The sequence below is a fragment of the Hypanus sabinus genome (assembly GCF_030144855.1).
Source record: "Hypanus sabinus isolate sHypSab1 chromosome X1 unlocalized genomic scaffold, sHypSab1.hap1 SUPER_X1_unloc_11, whole genome shotgun sequence".
Taxonomy (NCBI): domain Eukaryota; kingdom Metazoa; phylum Chordata; class Chondrichthyes; order Myliobatiformes; family Dasyatidae; genus Hypanus; species Hypanus sabinus.
In genome coordinates, this window is record NW_026778959.1 from 45,159 (window position 1) to 63,732 (window position 18,574).

General features: G+C 49.2%; 1 protein-coding gene across 1 annotated transcript in view; it reads left to right on the forward strand.

Moving 5' to 3' along the window:
* Positions 1 to 5,295: 5,295 nt before the first annotated feature.
* LOC132385581 (insulin-like growth factor 2 mRNA-binding protein 1) overlaps positions 5,296 to 18,574 on the forward strand; it is a gene marked incomplete at its 5' end in the record, with an annotated part of 38,817 nt that continues 25,538 nt past the window's right edge. Inside the window, 2 exons of the mRNA XM_059957746.1 lie at positions 5,296 to 5,418; positions 17,673 to 17,792. Of these exons, the coding sequence (XP_059813729.1) occupies positions 5,296 to 5,418; positions 17,673 to 17,792 (243 nt within the window). The remainder of the gene's footprint in view (positions 5,419 to 17,672; positions 17,793 to 18,574) is intronic.

The following is an 18,574-nucleotide window of genomic DNA, read 5'->3' on the forward strand; positions in this document are numbered from 1 at the left end:
TCCCCATCACCCTGTCAGTGTGTCCCATACTTTTACACCCTCCCCCATCACCGAAACAGTGTGTCCCATACTTCTAAATCCCTTCCCATCCCCCAGACAGTCTGTCCAGTATATCCACACCCTCCCCCATCACCCAGACAGTCTGTCCCATACTCCTTCACCCTTCCCATCACCCAGACAGTGTGCCCCATAGTTCTACACCCTCCCCCATCACACAAACAGTGTGTCCCATACTTCTACACCCTTCCCATCACCCAGACAGTGTGTCCCATACTTCTACATCCATTCCCCATCACCCAGACAGTGTGTCCCATACTTCTACACCCTCCCCCATCACCCAGACAGTGTGTCCCATACTTCTACACCCTCCCCCATCACACAAACAGTGTGTCCCATACTTCTACACCCTTCCCATCACCCAGACAGTGTGTACCATACTTCTACACCCTCCCCCATCACCCAGACAGTGTGTCCCATACTTCTACACCCTCCCCCACCACACAAACAGTGTGTCCCATACTTCTACACCCTCCCCCATCACCCAGACAGTGTGTCCCATACTTCTACATCCTTCCCATCACCCAGACGGTGTGTCCCATACTTCTACACACTTCCCATCACCCATACAGTGTGTCCCATACTTCTACGTCCTTCCCATCACCCAGACAGTGTTTCCCATACGTCTACGCCCACCCCATCACCCAGCAGTGCGTGTCATACTTCTACACCCTTCCCATCACCCAGACAGTGTGTCCCATACTTCTACGTCCTTCCCATCACCCAGACAGTGTTTCCCATACGTCTACGCCCACCCCATCACCCAGCAGTGCGTCCCTTACTTCTACACCCTTCCCATCACCCAGACAGTGTGTCCCATACTTCTACATCCCTCCCCCATCACCCAGACAGTGTGTCCCATACTTCTACATCCTTTCCATCACCCAGACAGTGTGTCCGATACTTCTACACAACCCCATCACTCAGACAGTGTGTCCCATACCTCTACAGCCTTCCCCATCACCCTGTCAGTGTGTCCCATACTTTTACACCCTCCCCCATCACCGAAACAGTGTGTCCCATACTTCTAAATCCCTTCCCATCCCCCAGACAGTCTGTCCAGTATATCCACACCCTCCCCCATCACCCAGACAGTCTGTCCCATAATTCTACACCCTTCCCCATCACCCAGACAGTGTGTCCCATACTTCTTCACCCTTCCCATCACCCAGACAGTGTGCCCCATAGTTCTACACCCTCCCCCATCAGCCAGTGTGTCCCATACTTCCACACCCTCCCCCATCACCCAGACAGTGTGTCCCATACTTCTACACCCTTCCCATCAGCCAGTGTGTCCCATACTTCTACACCATCCTCCATCACCCAGACAGTGTGTCCCATACTTCTACACCCTCCCCCATCACACAAACAGTGTGTCCCATACTTCTACACCCTCCCCCATCACCCAGACCATGTGTCCCATACTTCTACACCCTTCCCATCACCCAGTGTGTCCCATACTTCTACACCCTCCCCCATCACCCAGACCATGTGTCCCATACTTCTACACCCTCCCCCATCACCCAGACAGTGTGTCCCATACTTCTACACCCTCCCCCATCACCCAGACAGTGTGTCCCATACTTCTACATCCCTTCCCCATCACCCAGACAGTGTGTCTCATACTTCTACACAACCGCATCACCCAGACAGTCTGTCCCATACTTCTACATCCATTCCCCATCACCCAGACAGTGTGTCCCATACTTCTACACCCTCCCCCATCACCCAGACAGTGTGTCCCATACTTCTACACCCTCCCCCATCACACAAACAGTGTGTCCCATACTTCTACACCCTTCCCATCACCCAGACAGTGTGTCCCATACTTCTACACCCTCCCCCATCACACAAACAGTGTGTCCCATACTTCTACACCCTCCCCCACCACCCAGATAGTGTGTCCCATACTTCTACATCCTTCCCATCACCCAGACAGTGTGTCCCATACTTCTACACACTTCCCATCACCCATACAGTGTGTCCCATACTTCTACGTCCTTCCCATCACCCAGACAGTGTTTCCCATACGTCTACGCCCACCCCATCACCCAGCAGTGCGTCCCATACTTCTACACCCTTCCCATCACCCAGACAGTGTGTCCCATACTTCTACACCCTTCCCATCACCCAGACAGTGTGTCCCATACTTCTACGTCCTTCCCATCACCCAGACAGTGTTTCCCATACGTCTACGCCCACCCCATCACCCAGCAGTGCGTCCCTTACTTCTACACCCTTCCCATCACCCAGACAGTGTGTCCCATACTTCTACATCCCTCCCCCATCACCCAGACAGTGTGTCCCATACTTCTACATCCTTTCCATCACCCAGACAGTGTGTCCGATACTTCTACACAACCCCATCACTCAGACAGTGTGTCCCATACCTCTACAGCCTTCCCCATCACCCTGTCAGTGTGTCCCATACTTTTACACCCTCCCCCATCACCGAAACAGTGTCCCATACTTCTAAATCCCTTCCCATCCCCCAGACAGTCTGTCCAGTATATCCACACCCTCCCCCATCACCCAGACAGTCTGTCCCATAATTCTACACCCTTCCCCATCACCCAGACAGTGTGTCCCATACTTCTTCACCCTTCCCATCACCCAGACAGTGTGCCCCATAGTTCTACACCCTCCCCCATCAGCCAGTGTGTCCCATACTTCCACACCCTCCCCCATCACCCAGACAGTGTGTCCCATACTTCTACACCCTTCCCATCAGCCAGTGTGTCCCATACTTCTACACCCTCCCCCATCACCCAGACCATGTGTCCCATACTTCTACACCCTCCCCCATCACCCATACAGTGTGTCCCATACTTCTACACCCTCCCCCATCACCCAGACAGTGTGACCCATACTTCTACACCCTTCCCATCACCCAGACAGTGTGTCCCATACTTCTACATCCTTCCCCATCACCCAGACAGTGTGTCCCATACTTCTACACCCTCCCCCATCACCCAGACAGTGTGTCCCATACTTCTACACCCTCCCCCATCACCCAGACAGTGTGTCCCATACTTCTACATCCTTTCCATCACCCAGACAGTGTGTCCGATACTTCTACACAACCCCATCACCCAGACAGTGTGTCCCATACTTCTACACCCTCCCCCATCACCCAGACAGTGTGTCCGATACTTCTACACCCTCCCCCATCACCCAGACAGTGTGTCCCATACTTCTACACTCTTCCCCATCACCCAGACAGTGTGTCCCATACTTCTACACCCTCCCCCATCACCCAGACAGTGTGTCCCATACTTCTACACCCTCCCCCATCACACAAACAGTGTGTCCCATACTTCTACACCCTTCCCATCACCCAGACAGTGTGTCCCATACTTCTACACCCTCCCCCATCACACAAACAGTGTGTCCCATACTTCTACACCCTCCCCCACCACCCAGATAGTGTGTCCCATACTTCTACATCCTTCCCATCACCCAGACAGTGTGTCCCATACTTCTACACACTTCCCATCACCCATACAGTGTGTCCCATACTTCTACGTCCTTCCCATCACCCAGACAGTGTTTCCCATACGTCTACGCCCACCCCATCACCCAGCAGTGCGTCCCATACTTCTACACCCTTCCCATCACCCAGACAGTGTGTCCCATACTTCTACACCCTTCCCATCACCCAGACAGTGTGTCCCATACTTCTACGTCCTTCCCATCACCCAGACAGTGTTTCCCATACGTCTACGCCCACCCCATCACCCAGCAGTGCGTCCCTTACTTCTACACCCTTCCCATCACCCAGACAGTGTGTCCCATACTTCTACATCCCTCCCCCATCACCCAGACAGTGTGTCCCATACTTCTACATCCTTTCCATCACCCAGACAGTGTGTCCGATACTTCTACACAACCCCATCACTCAGACAGTGTGTCCCATACCTCTACAGCCTTCCCCATCACCCTGTCAGTGTGTCCCATACTTTTACACCCTCCCCCATCACCGAAACAGTGTCCCATACTTCTAAATCCCTTCCCATCCCCCAGACAGTCTGTCCAGTATATCCACACCCTCCCCCATCACCCAGACAGTCTGTCCCATAATTCTACACCCTTCCCCATCACCCAGACAGTGTGTCCCATACTTCTTCACCCTTCCCATCACCCAGACAGTGTGCCCCATAGTTCTACACCCTCCCCCATCAGCCAGTGTGTCCCATACTTCCACACCCTCCCCCATCACCCAGACAGTGTGTCCCATACTTCTACACCCTTCCCATCAGCCAGTGTGTCCCATACTTCTACACCCTCCCCCATCACCCAGACCATGTGTCCCATACTTCTACACCCTCCCCCATCACCCATACAGTGTGTCCCATACTTCTACACCCTCCCCCATCACCCAGACAGTGTGACCCATACTTCTACACCCTTCCCATCACCCAGACAGTGTGTCCCATACTTCTACATCCTTCCCCATCACCCAGACAGTGTGTCCCATACTTCTACACCCTCCCCCATCACCCAGACAGTGTGTCCCATACTTCTACACCCTCCCCCATCACCCAGACAGTGTGTCCCATACTTCTACATCCTTTCCATCACCCAGACAGTGTGTCCGATACTTCTACACAACCCCATCACCCAGACAGTGTGTCCCATACTTCTACACCCTCCCCCATCACCCAGACAGTGTGTCCGATACTTCTACACCCTCCCCCATCACCCAGACAGTGTGTCCCATACTTCTACACTCTTCCCCATCACCCAGACAGTGTGTCCCATACTTCTACACCCTTCCCCATCACCCAGACAGTGTGTCCCATACTTCTACACCCTTCCCATCACCCAGACAGTGTGTCCCATACTTCTACACCCTTCCCATCACCCAGACAGTGTGTCCCATACTTCTACACCCTTCCTATCATGAATTCAGGTTCAATTTTTTTCCAAATTCAAGTTCAGTTTGTTCAGTCAACCACAGACCATCAAACGAAAGAACGTTCCTCCGGACCAAGGTGCACAACACAGTACATATAACTCACACACAACACACAAAGTATTCTGTTAATTGAGACAACAAAACTTGCAAGACAGCTTTGATGGTTCTGTAGATATGGACCTGAAATGTTGATTTTCTTTTTCTCGCTCCGCAGACGCTGATTGACCAGCTGAGTATTTTTAGCATTTTCGGTTCATGTTTCAGAGCTGGCATAGTGTTTCTCTCAATGAATACTACTTTATTTGTAATTCATTTTTCAGCTGCAGGCCAACCTGATTCCAGGCCTGAACCTGAACGCTCTTGGTTTGTTCCCACCTTCATCGTCGACCGTCCCGCCTCACCCTGTAGGTGTAGCACCACCAACACCTTATGGTCCCTACATGGTGAGTAGCCCAGTGCGACGTGTATCCATGGTAACTTGGAATACCAAGTGGGGTTTCATCGAGTTGTACAAGGCTATTCAACCAGTAGGTATCCATGCCAACCAACATGTACAGTATATTCAAGAAAATCCTTTTCCCAACACTTGGTCTATACGTCTCTAGGCTCTTGTCATCCATATCAGCATTATGCAAAAGTCAGGCATATATATATTTAGATAGCCAGGGTGCCTAAGACTTTAGCACAGTAGTGCTATCAACGTGGAGTGGAGAGCAAGTTTGTAAATCTGGCAGGAGCAAAGGATGTTGGGAATGGTGAGGGTGGAGTGCCGTGGGAGGGTGGGACAGGTGGCAGAGAAGGAGTGCCAGGGGTCGGGTCAGACACACCCAGCCCTGAGACACCGGGCAGGGTCACCTGATTCCAAACAATTGATTTATTGATCATTACAGAATGTCTCTCTGGTGTTTCCCGCTCCCTCCCCTCTCCTTTCCCCTTTTCCCAACCATGACTCCCCTCTCCCTGCCCCCTTCCCACTCTCAGTCCACAATAGAGACCCAGATCAGAATCAAGTTTATCATCACTCACATATGGCATGAAATTTGTTTTTTTTTAGGCAGCAGCACCTTAGCTATATATATCTGTCCACATAAAATTAAATATATGAATATCAATTTCTCTATTTCTCCAGTAATTTCTCCCCGCTTTCCATTCTCTCTTTTTCCATTACCCATTCTGGCTCCCCTCTTACCCTTTCTTTTCGTCTCATCTGCCCTTTGGAATCTCTCCTCCCTCCCATTCTCCCAGGGCCCTCTGCCCTCTCCTATCAGATTCCTTCTTCTCCAGCCCTTTACCTTTCCCAACTATCACCTCACTTCATCCCCACTCCCCCTCCCATCTACCTTCCCCTCACCTGGTCTCACCTATCAGCTGCCAGCTTGTTCTCCTTCCCTCCCCCCCCCCCCACCTTCTTATGCTGGCTTCCTCCCTCTTCCTTTCCATCCTGATGAAAGGTCTCAGCCCAAAGCATCGACTATTCCCCTCAATAGATGCTGCCTGATCTGCTGAGTTCCTCCAGAATTTTATGTGTGTTTCTCTGGATTTCCAGTGCTGGCAGAATCTCTTGTAAATAATTAACCACTCCTTCTGGCAGGTGGTTCCATATATCTACCACCCGGACTGCTAAGTAATTGCCCCTCAGGTTCTTATTTAACCTTTCACCTCTAACTTTAATCCTTTCTCTTCGATTCTCCCATTCTCGATTCTCTCCCTGGAAAGAAGTCTGCTCACCCTATCTATGTCCCTTAACTGGATCAGCCCTTGGTCTCCTACACTCCAAGGGGCAAAGACTCCACCCATCGAACCTGTCCTGTAACAATCCCTCAAATCCTGGCAACATCCTTGTAAATCTTTCTACTTTAATCACATCCTTCCTTTAACAGAAACACAAGAGATTATGCCCGTGCTGGAAATCCAGAACAATACACACACAAAATTCTGGAAGAACTCAGCAGGTCAGGCTGCTTCTGTGAAGAGGAATAAACAGTCCACATTTCAGTCCTGATGAAGGGTCTCGGCACAAAACATTGACTGTTCATTCCTTTCCATAGAAGTTACCTGACCTGCCAAGTTCCTATAACAGGGTGACCAAAACAAAACATAAAACTCAAGGGTGAACTTCCCAAGCATAACCTCCCAATTTCTATGTTCAATGTCGAATGGCATTAATCCCAATTTAGTGCTGGTCAGGGATCAACACTACCGCCTGAGAGGCTGGACAAACTTCAGATAGACAGATAGATACTTCATTGATCCCAAAGGAAATGACAGTGTCACAGAAGTATTACCAGTGTACAGATACACAAATATTAGAAGAGAACTAGAAAGAATAAAAAATAAGTTACCACGAGCACTCTGACAGGAGGGGGGAGGGGGTCATCGTTTCCCGGCTATAGGTTGACTCATTATGGAGCCTAATGTCCGAGGGTAAGAGTGAACTCATTTCGTGCTCTTTGGAGCAGCGCAGTTGTCTCAGTCTGTTACTGAAAGTGCTCCCCTGTTCGGCCAAGGTGGCATGCAGAGGGTGAGGAACATTGTCCGGAATTGCCAGGGTTTTCCGGAGGGTCCTTTGTTCTACCACGGCCCCCAGTGTGTCCAGTTTGACTCCTGTAACAGAGCCAGCCTCTCTAATCAGTTTATTGAGCCTGTTGGCATCACCCATGTTGATACCATTGCCCCAGCTCACCACCGCACAGGAGATTGTCCTGGTGACAGGCCGGTAGAACGTGTGAAGGAGAGGCCTGCACCCTCCGAAGGACCTCAGTCTCCTCGGGGAGTAGAGGCGACTCTGGCCCTTCTTGTACACGGCCTCTGTGTTGGGGCTCCACTCGAGTCTGTCATCCAGGTGCCCCCCCCCCCCCCCCAGGTACCTGTAGGTCCTCACCACATCCACTTCCTCACCATCGATAGTAACAGGGAACAGTCTTCCTAAAGTCCATCACCGTCTCCTCTGTGTTGGGGCTCCACTCGAGTCTGTCATCCAGGTGCCCCCCCCCCCCCCAGGTACCTGTAGGTCCTCACCACATCCACGTCCTCACCGTCGATAGTAACAGGGAGCAGTCTTCCTAAAGTCCATCACCGTCTCCTCTGTGTTGGGGCTTCACTCGAGTCTGTAATCCAGGTGCCCCCCCCCACCCCCCCAGGTACCTGTAGGTCCTCACCACATCCACGTCCTCACCGTCAATAGTAACAGGGAGCAGTCTTCCTAAAGTCCATCACCATCTCCTCTGTGTTGGGGCTCCACTCGAGTCTGTCATCCAGGTGCCCCCCCCCCCCCAGGTACCTGTAGGTCCTCACCACATCTACGTCCTCACCGTCGATAGTAACAGGGAGCAGTCTTCCTAAAGTCCATCACCGTCTCCTCAGTGTTGCGGCTCCACTCGAGTCTGTCATCCAGGTGCCCCCCACCCCCCTAGGTACCTGTAGGTCCTCACCACATCCACGTCCTCACCATCGATAGTAACAGGGAGCAGTCTTCCTAAAGTCCATCACCGTCTCCTCTATGTTGGGGCTCCACTCGAGTCTGTAATCCAGGTGACCCCCCCCCCCCCAGGTACCTGTAGGTCCTCACCACATCCACGTCCTCACCATCGATAGTAACAGGGAGCAGTCTTCCTAAAGTCCATCACTGTCTCCTCTGTGTTGGGGCTCCACTCAAACCTGTCATCCAGGTGCCCCCCGCCCCCCAGGTACCTGTAGGTCCTCACCACATCCACGTCCTCACCGTCGATAGTAACAGGGAGCAGTCTTCCTAAAGTCCATCACTGTCTCCTCTGTGTTGGGGCTCCACTCAAACCTGTCATCCAGGTGCCCCCCGCCCCCCAGGTACCTGTAGGTCCTCACCACATCCACGTCCTCACCGTCGATAGTAACAGGGAACAGTCTTCCTAAAGTCCATCACCGTCTCCTCTGTCTTACTGATGCTGAGCTGCGGATGATTCAGCTCACACCGTTTGACAAAGTCCTCCCCCAGGGCCCTGTATCCACCTCCCGTCACACACTCACCTACTGTTGAGTCATCAGGGAATTTCTGCAGATGACATGACTCAGTGGTGTACCTGAAGTCCGAGGTATAGGGGGTGCACAGGAAGGGAGCCAGCTCAGTCCCCTGTGGGGCCCCAGTGCGGCTCATGGCCGTGTCTGACACACAGCTCTGAAGCCAGACAGACTGTGGCCTGCCAGTCAGGTAGCCCATTATCCAGGATACAATGGAAGTGCTAATCTGCATTGAACGGAACTTTTCCCTCAGCAATGAGGGCTGTATGGTATTGAAGGCACTTGAGAAATTAAAAAAACATTATCCTCACATGCTGCCCTGGTTATCCAAATGAGAGGAGGCTCTGTTCAGCAGGTAGGTAACAGCAACGTCAACTCCAATGTGCTCCTGGGAGGCAAACTGCAGGAGATCGAGGGCTAATCAGACCAGGGGTTGGAGGTGAGCCAGGACCAGCCCCTCTAGGGTCTTCATGATGTGTGAGGTCAGGGCCACACATGATTTACAAAGCTGAGGGGAGATCTGATAAGATTATGAGAGGCATAGAGTGGAGACATGCTTAGTTACTGCTTGTTATGCCGCAGGTATTTAGGGCAGCGATGAAAGCTCTGGCCTCCTTCATCATGCCACGAGTTTCCTCTTGGTTTTCACTACTGTCAGTCCAGGAATACTGTTAACACTCAGACGTAGTGGGATTCTTCTTTGTTTGACCAGTCAGGGTTGTTGGGCCTGAGCTGAACCCCCCGCCGGTGGGCCATTCTTAGTCTGGCCTCTACCCTTTGACCTGTTTGGTGTAGGTGACCCTACCAAGAGTCAAAGCACGAAGCCCTGACTCCAGCCAACACAGCTCTCCGGGTCACTGAGGCACGCAAGCCTCCAATCCCTACGGCAAGCTTGTGGTCCGCTTGGAGGATAGAGCAGGCCGATGTTATCTTTTGCCCAGGTTTGAAATGCCCCATGCATTTAAGGTGAGAGAGGTTAATTTCAAAGGAGATATGAGGGGCAAGTTTTTTTTTTACACAGAAAGTGGTGAGCGGCTGGAATGCGCTGACTGGGGCAGATAAATTAGAGACTTTTAAGAGATGTTTAGATTGGCACATGAATGTGAGGAAAGTGAAAGGATATGGACTGTGCAGGCAGAAGAGATTACAGAAGAGATTGGTTTGGCACAACATTGTGGGTTGAAGGGCCTGTCCCTGTGCTATTGTGTCCTCTGTACGAGGTATTCATTGTGGTGTGTTGGTCAGGACGCAACATGCAACAAAAGTCAACAATGTTCAACAAATAGAAAGAATAATGAACTATATTATAAGTTAACAGTTAATACATAAACACCAGCATGTATTTGCAGTGTGAACAGCATTATAAAAAGTGGTTTGAAGTGTTTACAGTGCAGTGTCGGGGGTAATAGGGGTGGGGAGGTCTAACTAGAATGATCAGATTAAATACTTGGGGAAGAAACTTTTAAGAATGTGTAGTTTTTTTTGTTTTAGTAGTCCTGTAGTGCTTTCCAGAAGGGAACTTTTGAAAAAAGGCAATTTGCAGGGACGGTAGTGACTGTGATGATTTTTCCTGTCTGTTTCTTTGTGCTGGGTGTGATGGTGGATCTGAGCTGACAGTTGACGGTGTACCGTTGGGGTGTGCTGCTCCAGCGCTCTCTGTAATGGCATTGCGGGATTGCACCAGTATGTTCTAGGCAAGATGGAGTTTTACCAACTGCCGCGGGATGTACATAACAGGAAATAGAGTTGAAGGGCTATGGGGAAAGAGTGGGCCACTGCTCAACTTCTGAAAAATTATTTACATTTTTTTATTTATATCAGGGGTTCCTGACCTATTTTATGCCAATCCCATTACGCAAGGGTTCTGTGGAGCCCTGTTTAGACGTTCTGGCTGCCCAATTGCACCATGTGACCAACTAGCCTGCGGACCAATATGTGTTTAGAATGTGGGAGGAAACCCACATGGTCACACAGAACTCCTTCCAGACAGCGGCAGCAATTGAACCGCTGGTGCAGTAATAACATTACGCTATCACCACTCCACTAATCACTGAGGGAAAGCTCGTAAATCATGCAGGAAACTTGTTACAGTGAAGGGAGTGTCAGGGAGTTATTTCCTCTCCCAGTAAGCATCACACGAGGATTGACATCAATATGGATGCGTCTGTGGTGGAAAACAGACATTAAAATTGAAAGGATCTCAGGGTAGGATATGGTAACATATACATACTTTAATAAAAAATTTACTTCAAACTTTGAAGCACGGTAGTGTAGTGGTTAGCACAACACTTTACAGGACCAGTGACCTGGGATCAATTCCCGCCGCTGCCTGTAAGGAGTTTGTTTGATCTCTAGCAAACTAGAGGGCCTGAAGGTAGATAAGTCCCCTGGTCCTGATGGGATGCATCCCAGGGTGCTGAGGGAATTGGCGGAGGTTATAGTAGACACGTTGGTAATCATTTACCAAACTTCTCTAGACTCTGGACAGGTCCCAGCAGATTGGAAGACAGCAAATGTCGCACCACTTTTTAAAAAAGGATGTAGGCAAAAGATGGGCAACTATATGCCAGTAAGCTTAACATCTGTAGTTGGGAAAATGCTTGAAGTTGTCATTAAGGAAGAAATAGCGGGACATTTAGAAAGGAGTCGTTCCATTAGACAGATGCAGCGTGGATTCAGACAGGGCAGGTCCTGTTTGACAAACTTACTGGAGTTCTTTGAGGACATAATGAGTGCAGTGGATAGAGGGGAACAAGTAGATGTCGTCTACTTGGATTTCCAGAAGGCATTCGATAAGATGCCGCACAAGAGATTTATAAATAAGGCATGGATGCATGGAGTCGGAGGAAGTGTATTGGTGTGAATAGTGGATTGGTTAACCAATAGAAGGCAGAGAGTTGGTGTTTCTCCGGTTGGCAGTCGGTGGTGAGTGGGGTGCCACAGGGGTCGGTGTTGGGCCTGCAGCTGTTTACATTGATGATTTGGAAGAGGGGACTGAACCTAGCGTAGCAAAATTTGCTAATGACACTAAACTAAGTGGAAAAGCAAATTGTACAGAGGATGTGGAGAGTCTGCAGAGGGATATACGAGGGGTGATTGATAAGTTCGTGGCCTAAGGTAGAAGGAGTCAATTTTAGAAAACCTAGCACATTTATATTTCAACATAGTCCTCTCCTACATTTACACACTCAGTCCAGCGGTCGTGGAGCATACGGATGTTGGACCTCCAGAAAGTGTCCCCAGCAGGGGTGATTGATAAGTTTGTGGCCTAGGGTAGAAGGAGATGAGTTATGCAGCTCTCGTTACATGCGCATGCAGTTCAACTCTGAGTGATTATGCAGCAAGTTTAAAGTTAATAACTCATCTCCTTCCACCTTAGGTCACAAACTTATCAATCACCCCTGCTGTGGACACTTTCTGGAGGTCCAAGATCCGTATGCTCCACGACCGCTGGACTAAGTGTGTAAATGTAGGAGGGGACTATGTTGAAAAATAAATGCGCGAGGTTTTCTAAAATTGACTCCTTCTACCTTAGGCCACAAACATATCAATCACCCCTTGTAAATAGGTTAAGTGAGTGGGCCAAGGTCTGGCAGATGGAGTACATCTCTGGTAAATGTGAGATCATGCACTTTGGAAGGAATAATAGAAGAGCAGATTATTATTTAAATGGTGAAAGACTGCAGCATGCTGTTGTGCAGAGGGACTTGGGAGTTTTTGGGCATGAATTGCAGGTGCAACAGTTTACTAAGGCAAATGGAATATTGGCCTTCATTGTTGGAGCGATTGAATTGAAGAGCAGGGAGGTTTTGCTGCAACTATACAGGGTACTGGTGAGACTGCACCTGGAGTACTGTGAGCAGTTCTGGTCTCCATACTTGAGGAAGGGTATACTGGCTTTGGAGGTGGTGCAGAGGAGGTTCACCAGGTTGATTCCAGAGATGAAGGGGTTAACCTATGAGGAGAGACTGAGTCGCCTGGGACTATACTCTCTGGAATTCAGAAGAATGAGAGGGGATCTTATAGAAACATACAAAATTTGAAAGGGATAGATAAGATAGAAGTAGGAAGGTTGTTTCCATTTGTGAGACTAGAACTAGGGGACATTGTCTCAAGATTCAGGGGAGAAGATTTAGGGCAGAGATGAGGAGAAACTGTTTTTCTCAGAGAGTGGTGAATCTGTGGAATTCTCTGTCCAGGGAAGCAGTTGAGGCTTCCTCACTAAATATATTTAAGATACAGTTAGACAGATTTTTACATAGTAGGGGAATTAAGGGTTATGGGGAAAAGGCAGGTAGATGGAGCTGAGTTTATGGACAGATCTGCCATGATCTTGTTGAATGGCGGGGCAGGCTCGATGGGCCGGAAGGCCTACTCCTGCTCCTATTTCTTATGTTCCCCGTGACCACATGGGTTTCCTCCGGATGCTCCGGTTCCCTCCCACAGTCCAAAGACGTACACGTTGGTAGGTTAACTGTCTTGTGTTATATTGGTAGGTTGATGGGTGGTGCAGGTCGTTCCACACTGTATGTCAATAAATAGAATGAATAACATGTTTGGTTATTTATTTATCATCTTCCTTCATCCTTCTAAACTCCAGTGAGTACAGGCGCAGAGCCACCAAATGCTCCCCATACGTTAACCCTTTCATTCCCAGGGTTAGTCTCGGAACCTCCTCTGGATCCCATGGTCCTCTGGTGACTGTTGGGAGATTGAGAGATACCTGTAATCACTTTGGAAATTCAGCCTAGTGTGACAGAGACTGAGTCAACTCTCTGCTTCTACAGTGAACAAACTCACATGGGCTGCACAGTAGTGTAGCAGTTAGCGTAGTGGTATTACACCAGCAGCTGTACGATCCGGGTTCAATTCCTTCTGCTGTCTACAAGGACCTTGCACGTTCTCTACGTGACCACGTATGTTTCCTCTGCGTGCTCCGGTTTCCTCCCACATTCCAGGGATGTACAGGATAGGGTTGCTGTGTCGGTGCCTCCGTTACCTCAGAACCTCTCGAATGCCTCCACCACCCCTCTGCCCAAAGATCAAATAACTCCCCGTCGAATTTCAGCATCTGCCGCAAAGAGACGCATCCCTCCGTGTGGATTGGTTACCTACTCTGGAGCAGAGGGGGTGAGTAGATTGACAGCCACTGGAATGGGGAGCGACCAATCAGAATGAGGCTTAATATCACTGGCATATGCTGTGAAATCTGTTGTTATATGTCAGCAGTACATTGCAGTACATAATAATTAAAACCGTGAATTACAGGAAGTGTCTATATCTCTGTAAAAAGTTAAATAAATAAGTAGAGCAAAAAGAGAGAAAAAGTAGTGAGGTTGTGTTCACGGGTTCATTGTCCATTCAGAAATCGGATGGCAGAGGGGAAGAAGCTGTTCCTGAATCGTTGAGTGTGTGTCTTCAGGCTCCTGTACCTCCTCCCTGATGGCAGAGGGGAAGAAGCTGTTCCTGAATCGCTGAGTGTGTGTCTTCAGGCTCCTGTACCTCCTCCCTGATGGCAGAGGGGAAGAAGCTGTTCCTGAATCGTTGAGTGTGTGTCTTCGGGCTCCTGTACCTCCTCCCTGATGGCAGAGGGGAAGAAGCTGTTCCTGAATCGTTGAGTGTGTGCCTTCAGGCTCCTGTACCTCCTCCCTGATGGCAGAGGGGAAGAAGCTGTTCCTGAATCGTTGAGTGTGTGTCTTCATGCTTCTGTACCTCCTCCCTGATGGCAGAGGGGAAGAAGCTGTTCCTGAATCGCTGAGTGTGTGTCTTCAGGCTCCTGTACCTCCTCCCTGATGGCAGAGGGGAAGAAGCTGTTCCTGAATCGTTGAGTGTGTGTCTTCAGGCTCCTGTACCTCCTCCCTGACGACAGAGGGGAAGAAGCTGTTCCTGAATCGTTGAGTGTGTGTCTTCAGGCTCCTGTACCTCCTTCCTGATGGCAGAGGGGAAGAAGCTGTTCCTGAATCGTTGAATGTGTGTCTTCGGGCTCCTGTACCTCCTCCCTGATGGCAGAGGGGAAGAAGCTGTTCCTGAATCGTTGAGTGTGTGCCTTCAGGCTCCTGTACCTCCTCCCTGATGGCAGAGGGGAAGAAGCTGTTCCTGAATCGTTGAGTGTGTGTCTTCATGCTTCTGTACCTCCTCCCTGATGGCAGAGGGGAAGAAGCTGTTCCTGAATCGCTGAGTGTGTGTCTTCAGGCTCCTGTACCTCCTCCCTGATGGCAGAGGGGAAGAAGCTGTTCCTGAATCGTTGAGTGTGTGTCTTCAGGCTCCTGTACCTCCTCCCTGACGACAGAGGGGAAGAAGCTGTTCCTGAATCGTTGAGTGTGTGTCTTCAGGCTCCTGTACCTCCTCCCTGACGGCAGAGGGGAAGAAGCTGTTCCTGAATCGCTGAGTGTGTGTCTTCAGGCTCCTGTACCTCCTCCCTGATGGCAGAGGGGAAGAAGCTGTTCCTGAATCGTTGAGTGTGTGTCTTCAGGCTCCTGTACCTCCTCCCTGACGACAGAGGGGAAGAAGCTGTTCCTGAATCGTTGAGTGTGTGTCTTCAGGCTCCTGTACCTCCTTCCTGATGGCAGAGGGGAAGAAGCTGTTCCTGAATCGTTGAGTGTGTGTCTTCAGGCTCCTGTACCTCCTTCCTGATGGCAGAGGGGAAGAAGCTGTTCCTGAATCGTTGAATGTGTGTCTTCGGGCTCCTGTACCTCCTCCCTGATGGCAGAGGGGAAGAAGCTGTTCCTGAATCGTTGAGTGTGTGCCTTCAGGCTCCTGTACCTCCTCCCTGATGGCAGAGGGGAAGAAGCTGTTCCTGAATCGTTGAGTGTGTGTCTTCATGCTTCTGTACCTCCTCCCTGATGGCAGAGGGGAAGAAGCTGTTCCTGAATCGCTGAGTGTGTGTCTTCAGGCTCCTGTACCTCCTCCCTGATGGCAGAGGGGAAGAAGCTGTTCCTGAATCGTTGAGTGTGTGTCTTCAGGCTCCTGTACCTCCTTCCTGATGGCAGAGGGGAAGAAGCTGTTCCTGAATCGTTGAGTGTGTGTCTTCAGGCTCCTGTACCCCCTCCCTGATGGCAGAGGGGAAGAAGCTGTTCCTGAATCGTTGAGTGTGTGTCTTCAGGCTCCTGTACCTCCTCCCTGATGATGGCAACGTCCTGGGGGGTGGGGGTCCTTAATGATGGATGCCACCTTTTTGAAGCTTTGCCTGTTGAAGATGTCCCGGATAAAATGCCCAGGATGGATCTGGCTGAGCTTACAACACAATGCAGCCTTTTCTGGTCCTGTGCATTGATGTTTCGCACCAGATGGTGATGCAGCCAGTCTCCAGCATTTCTCTGAAATTTGTACATTGCAATGCGTCTTTAAAAAATCTGTAAATTTGCACTACTTATTTAATTTAACTTTACCTATATATTTTTAAAAACTTAAATGAAGTAAAACATTGCAGGGTGTTATAAAATAAATAGCACAGAGCAATAAAAGAAGCTATTAGCTGATAAATAGTTTCCTGAAAATGCTAGATGTCAAAGAGGGTCTTAAAGGAGAAGAGAGAATTACAGAGATCAGAGAATAGGTAGCTCAAGGTGCAGCCAGCAATGGTGAGGAGAGCACTCTGGGAATTCTCAGGAGGTCATATGACATAAGACAGAATTAGACCATTTGGCCCATCAAGTCCTCATCGCATTCCATCATGGCTGATTTATTAACCCTCTCGACCCTGTTCCACTGCCTTCTCTCAGTAACCTTTGACACCCTGACCAATCAAGAACCTATCAACCTCCGAATCGTGGGCTGAGAGACTTGGACTGTGCTGTTATGTTCTATGTTCTAGAAGGAGATGCTGGTAGCAAAAAATCAACAATTGTCAATTCTAGTCTAATGGGCATTGTAAAATATGATTGGACAGACAAGGAATCCTCAAATTAGAATGAGCAGATGTAAAATCTTTCATTTTATTATAATGTCCTGTCAGGGAGAGAAGTGTTAGTTTGATCTTAGAGTAGGTTAAAAGGTCAGGACAACATGGTGGGCTGAAGGGCCTGTACTGTGTTGTAAAAGTTGCATGTTCTATAATCAGTGGCCACATTATTAGGGACACCTGTACACCTATTCATTGATGCAAATATCTAATCAGCCAATCACGTGACAGCAACTCAATACATTAAAGCACACAGACATGGTCAAGAGGTTCAGTTGTTATTCAGACCAAGCATCAGAATGGGGAAGAAATGTGATCTAAGTGACTTTGACCGTGGAATGATAGTTGGTGTCAGATGGGGTGGTTTGAGTATCTCAAAAGCTGCTGATCTCCTGGGATTTTAACACAAAACAGTCTCTAGAGTTTACAGAGAATGGTGTGAAAAACAAAAAAAACATCCAGAGATTGGCAGTTCTATGGATGAAAATGCCTTGTTTATAAGAGAGATCAGAGGAGAACGGCCAGACTGGTTCGAGCTGACAGGAAGGGGACAGTAACTCAAATAACCACACGTTACAACAGTGGTGTGCAGAAGAGCATCTCTGAACCCACAACACATCGAACACTGAAGCCGATGAGCTACAGCAGCAGAAGACCATGAACATACACTCAGTGGCCACTTTATTAGGAACTTCCTGTACCTCATAAAGTTGCCACTTGAGTGCATGTTCTAGTCCCAGTTTTCAGGGTGTGGAGACGTGTGTGTGAGGGACTGGGCTTGACGATTGGGGTTGATTTCCACAGCAGACCTCGGATCCAGAGACGGTCCATGTGTTCATCCCTGCCCAGGCCGTGGGAGCCATCATCGGGAAGAAGGGTCAACATATCAAGCAGCTGTCCCGGTACGCAGAAGCCTCCATCAAGGTGAGCTGCTGCCTTATCTCAACTTACTCAATAAAGATGACCTTAAAAAAACTTGAAATAACTGCTATTTAGGATCTATGACTTAGTATCTTCTATACTCTTCACATTGTTAAATGTAATGTGATCTCACTGCTTTCAGAATTGTGTGCAGCTGCAATGGGATACTAGTACTGATCAGCTAGGTTAGAGAAACAAACTTTGATTTCTTAGACTTTCCATAACTGCTTTACTAGTAATTCTTTATTTTTTTCAGTGGCTATTTCTCAAAATAAGGCACAGGATCAGAATTAGATCCTTCAACCTGTGCTTTAAATCTACCCACCCTCTGGCAAAAGTAATTCCTCCTCATCTGTGTTCTAAAAGTGCATCCTTGTATCGAAGCTGTGCCTTCTGATCCTAGACTCCCCCACCAAAGTGTCTGACACGGTCACCAGGGAAGCGTTGTGGGTGGTATTGTCGAAGCTGGCATTCCCTTGCAGGTTTCTCGACCTCATTTGCCTCTTGCGTGACAACTCGACTGTCAAACGGAGAAGCTTTAGGGCCATTCAACGTTTCGAACTGTGTGATGCAAGGGTGTGTGCTTTTTAACCTATTCTTTACATGCATTCTGAACCGTGCTGTCAGACAAATTTGATGAATCACTCTTTGACCGGCATCATCTGAATGCTAAGTTGAAGATGAATGAGAAGCTCATCCTTGAAGTACTCTATGCTGTTGACTGTTCACACGCAATCCCATCTCCAACTCATTAATGTGAGGTGGTTCATTTTGGTAGGTCAAAT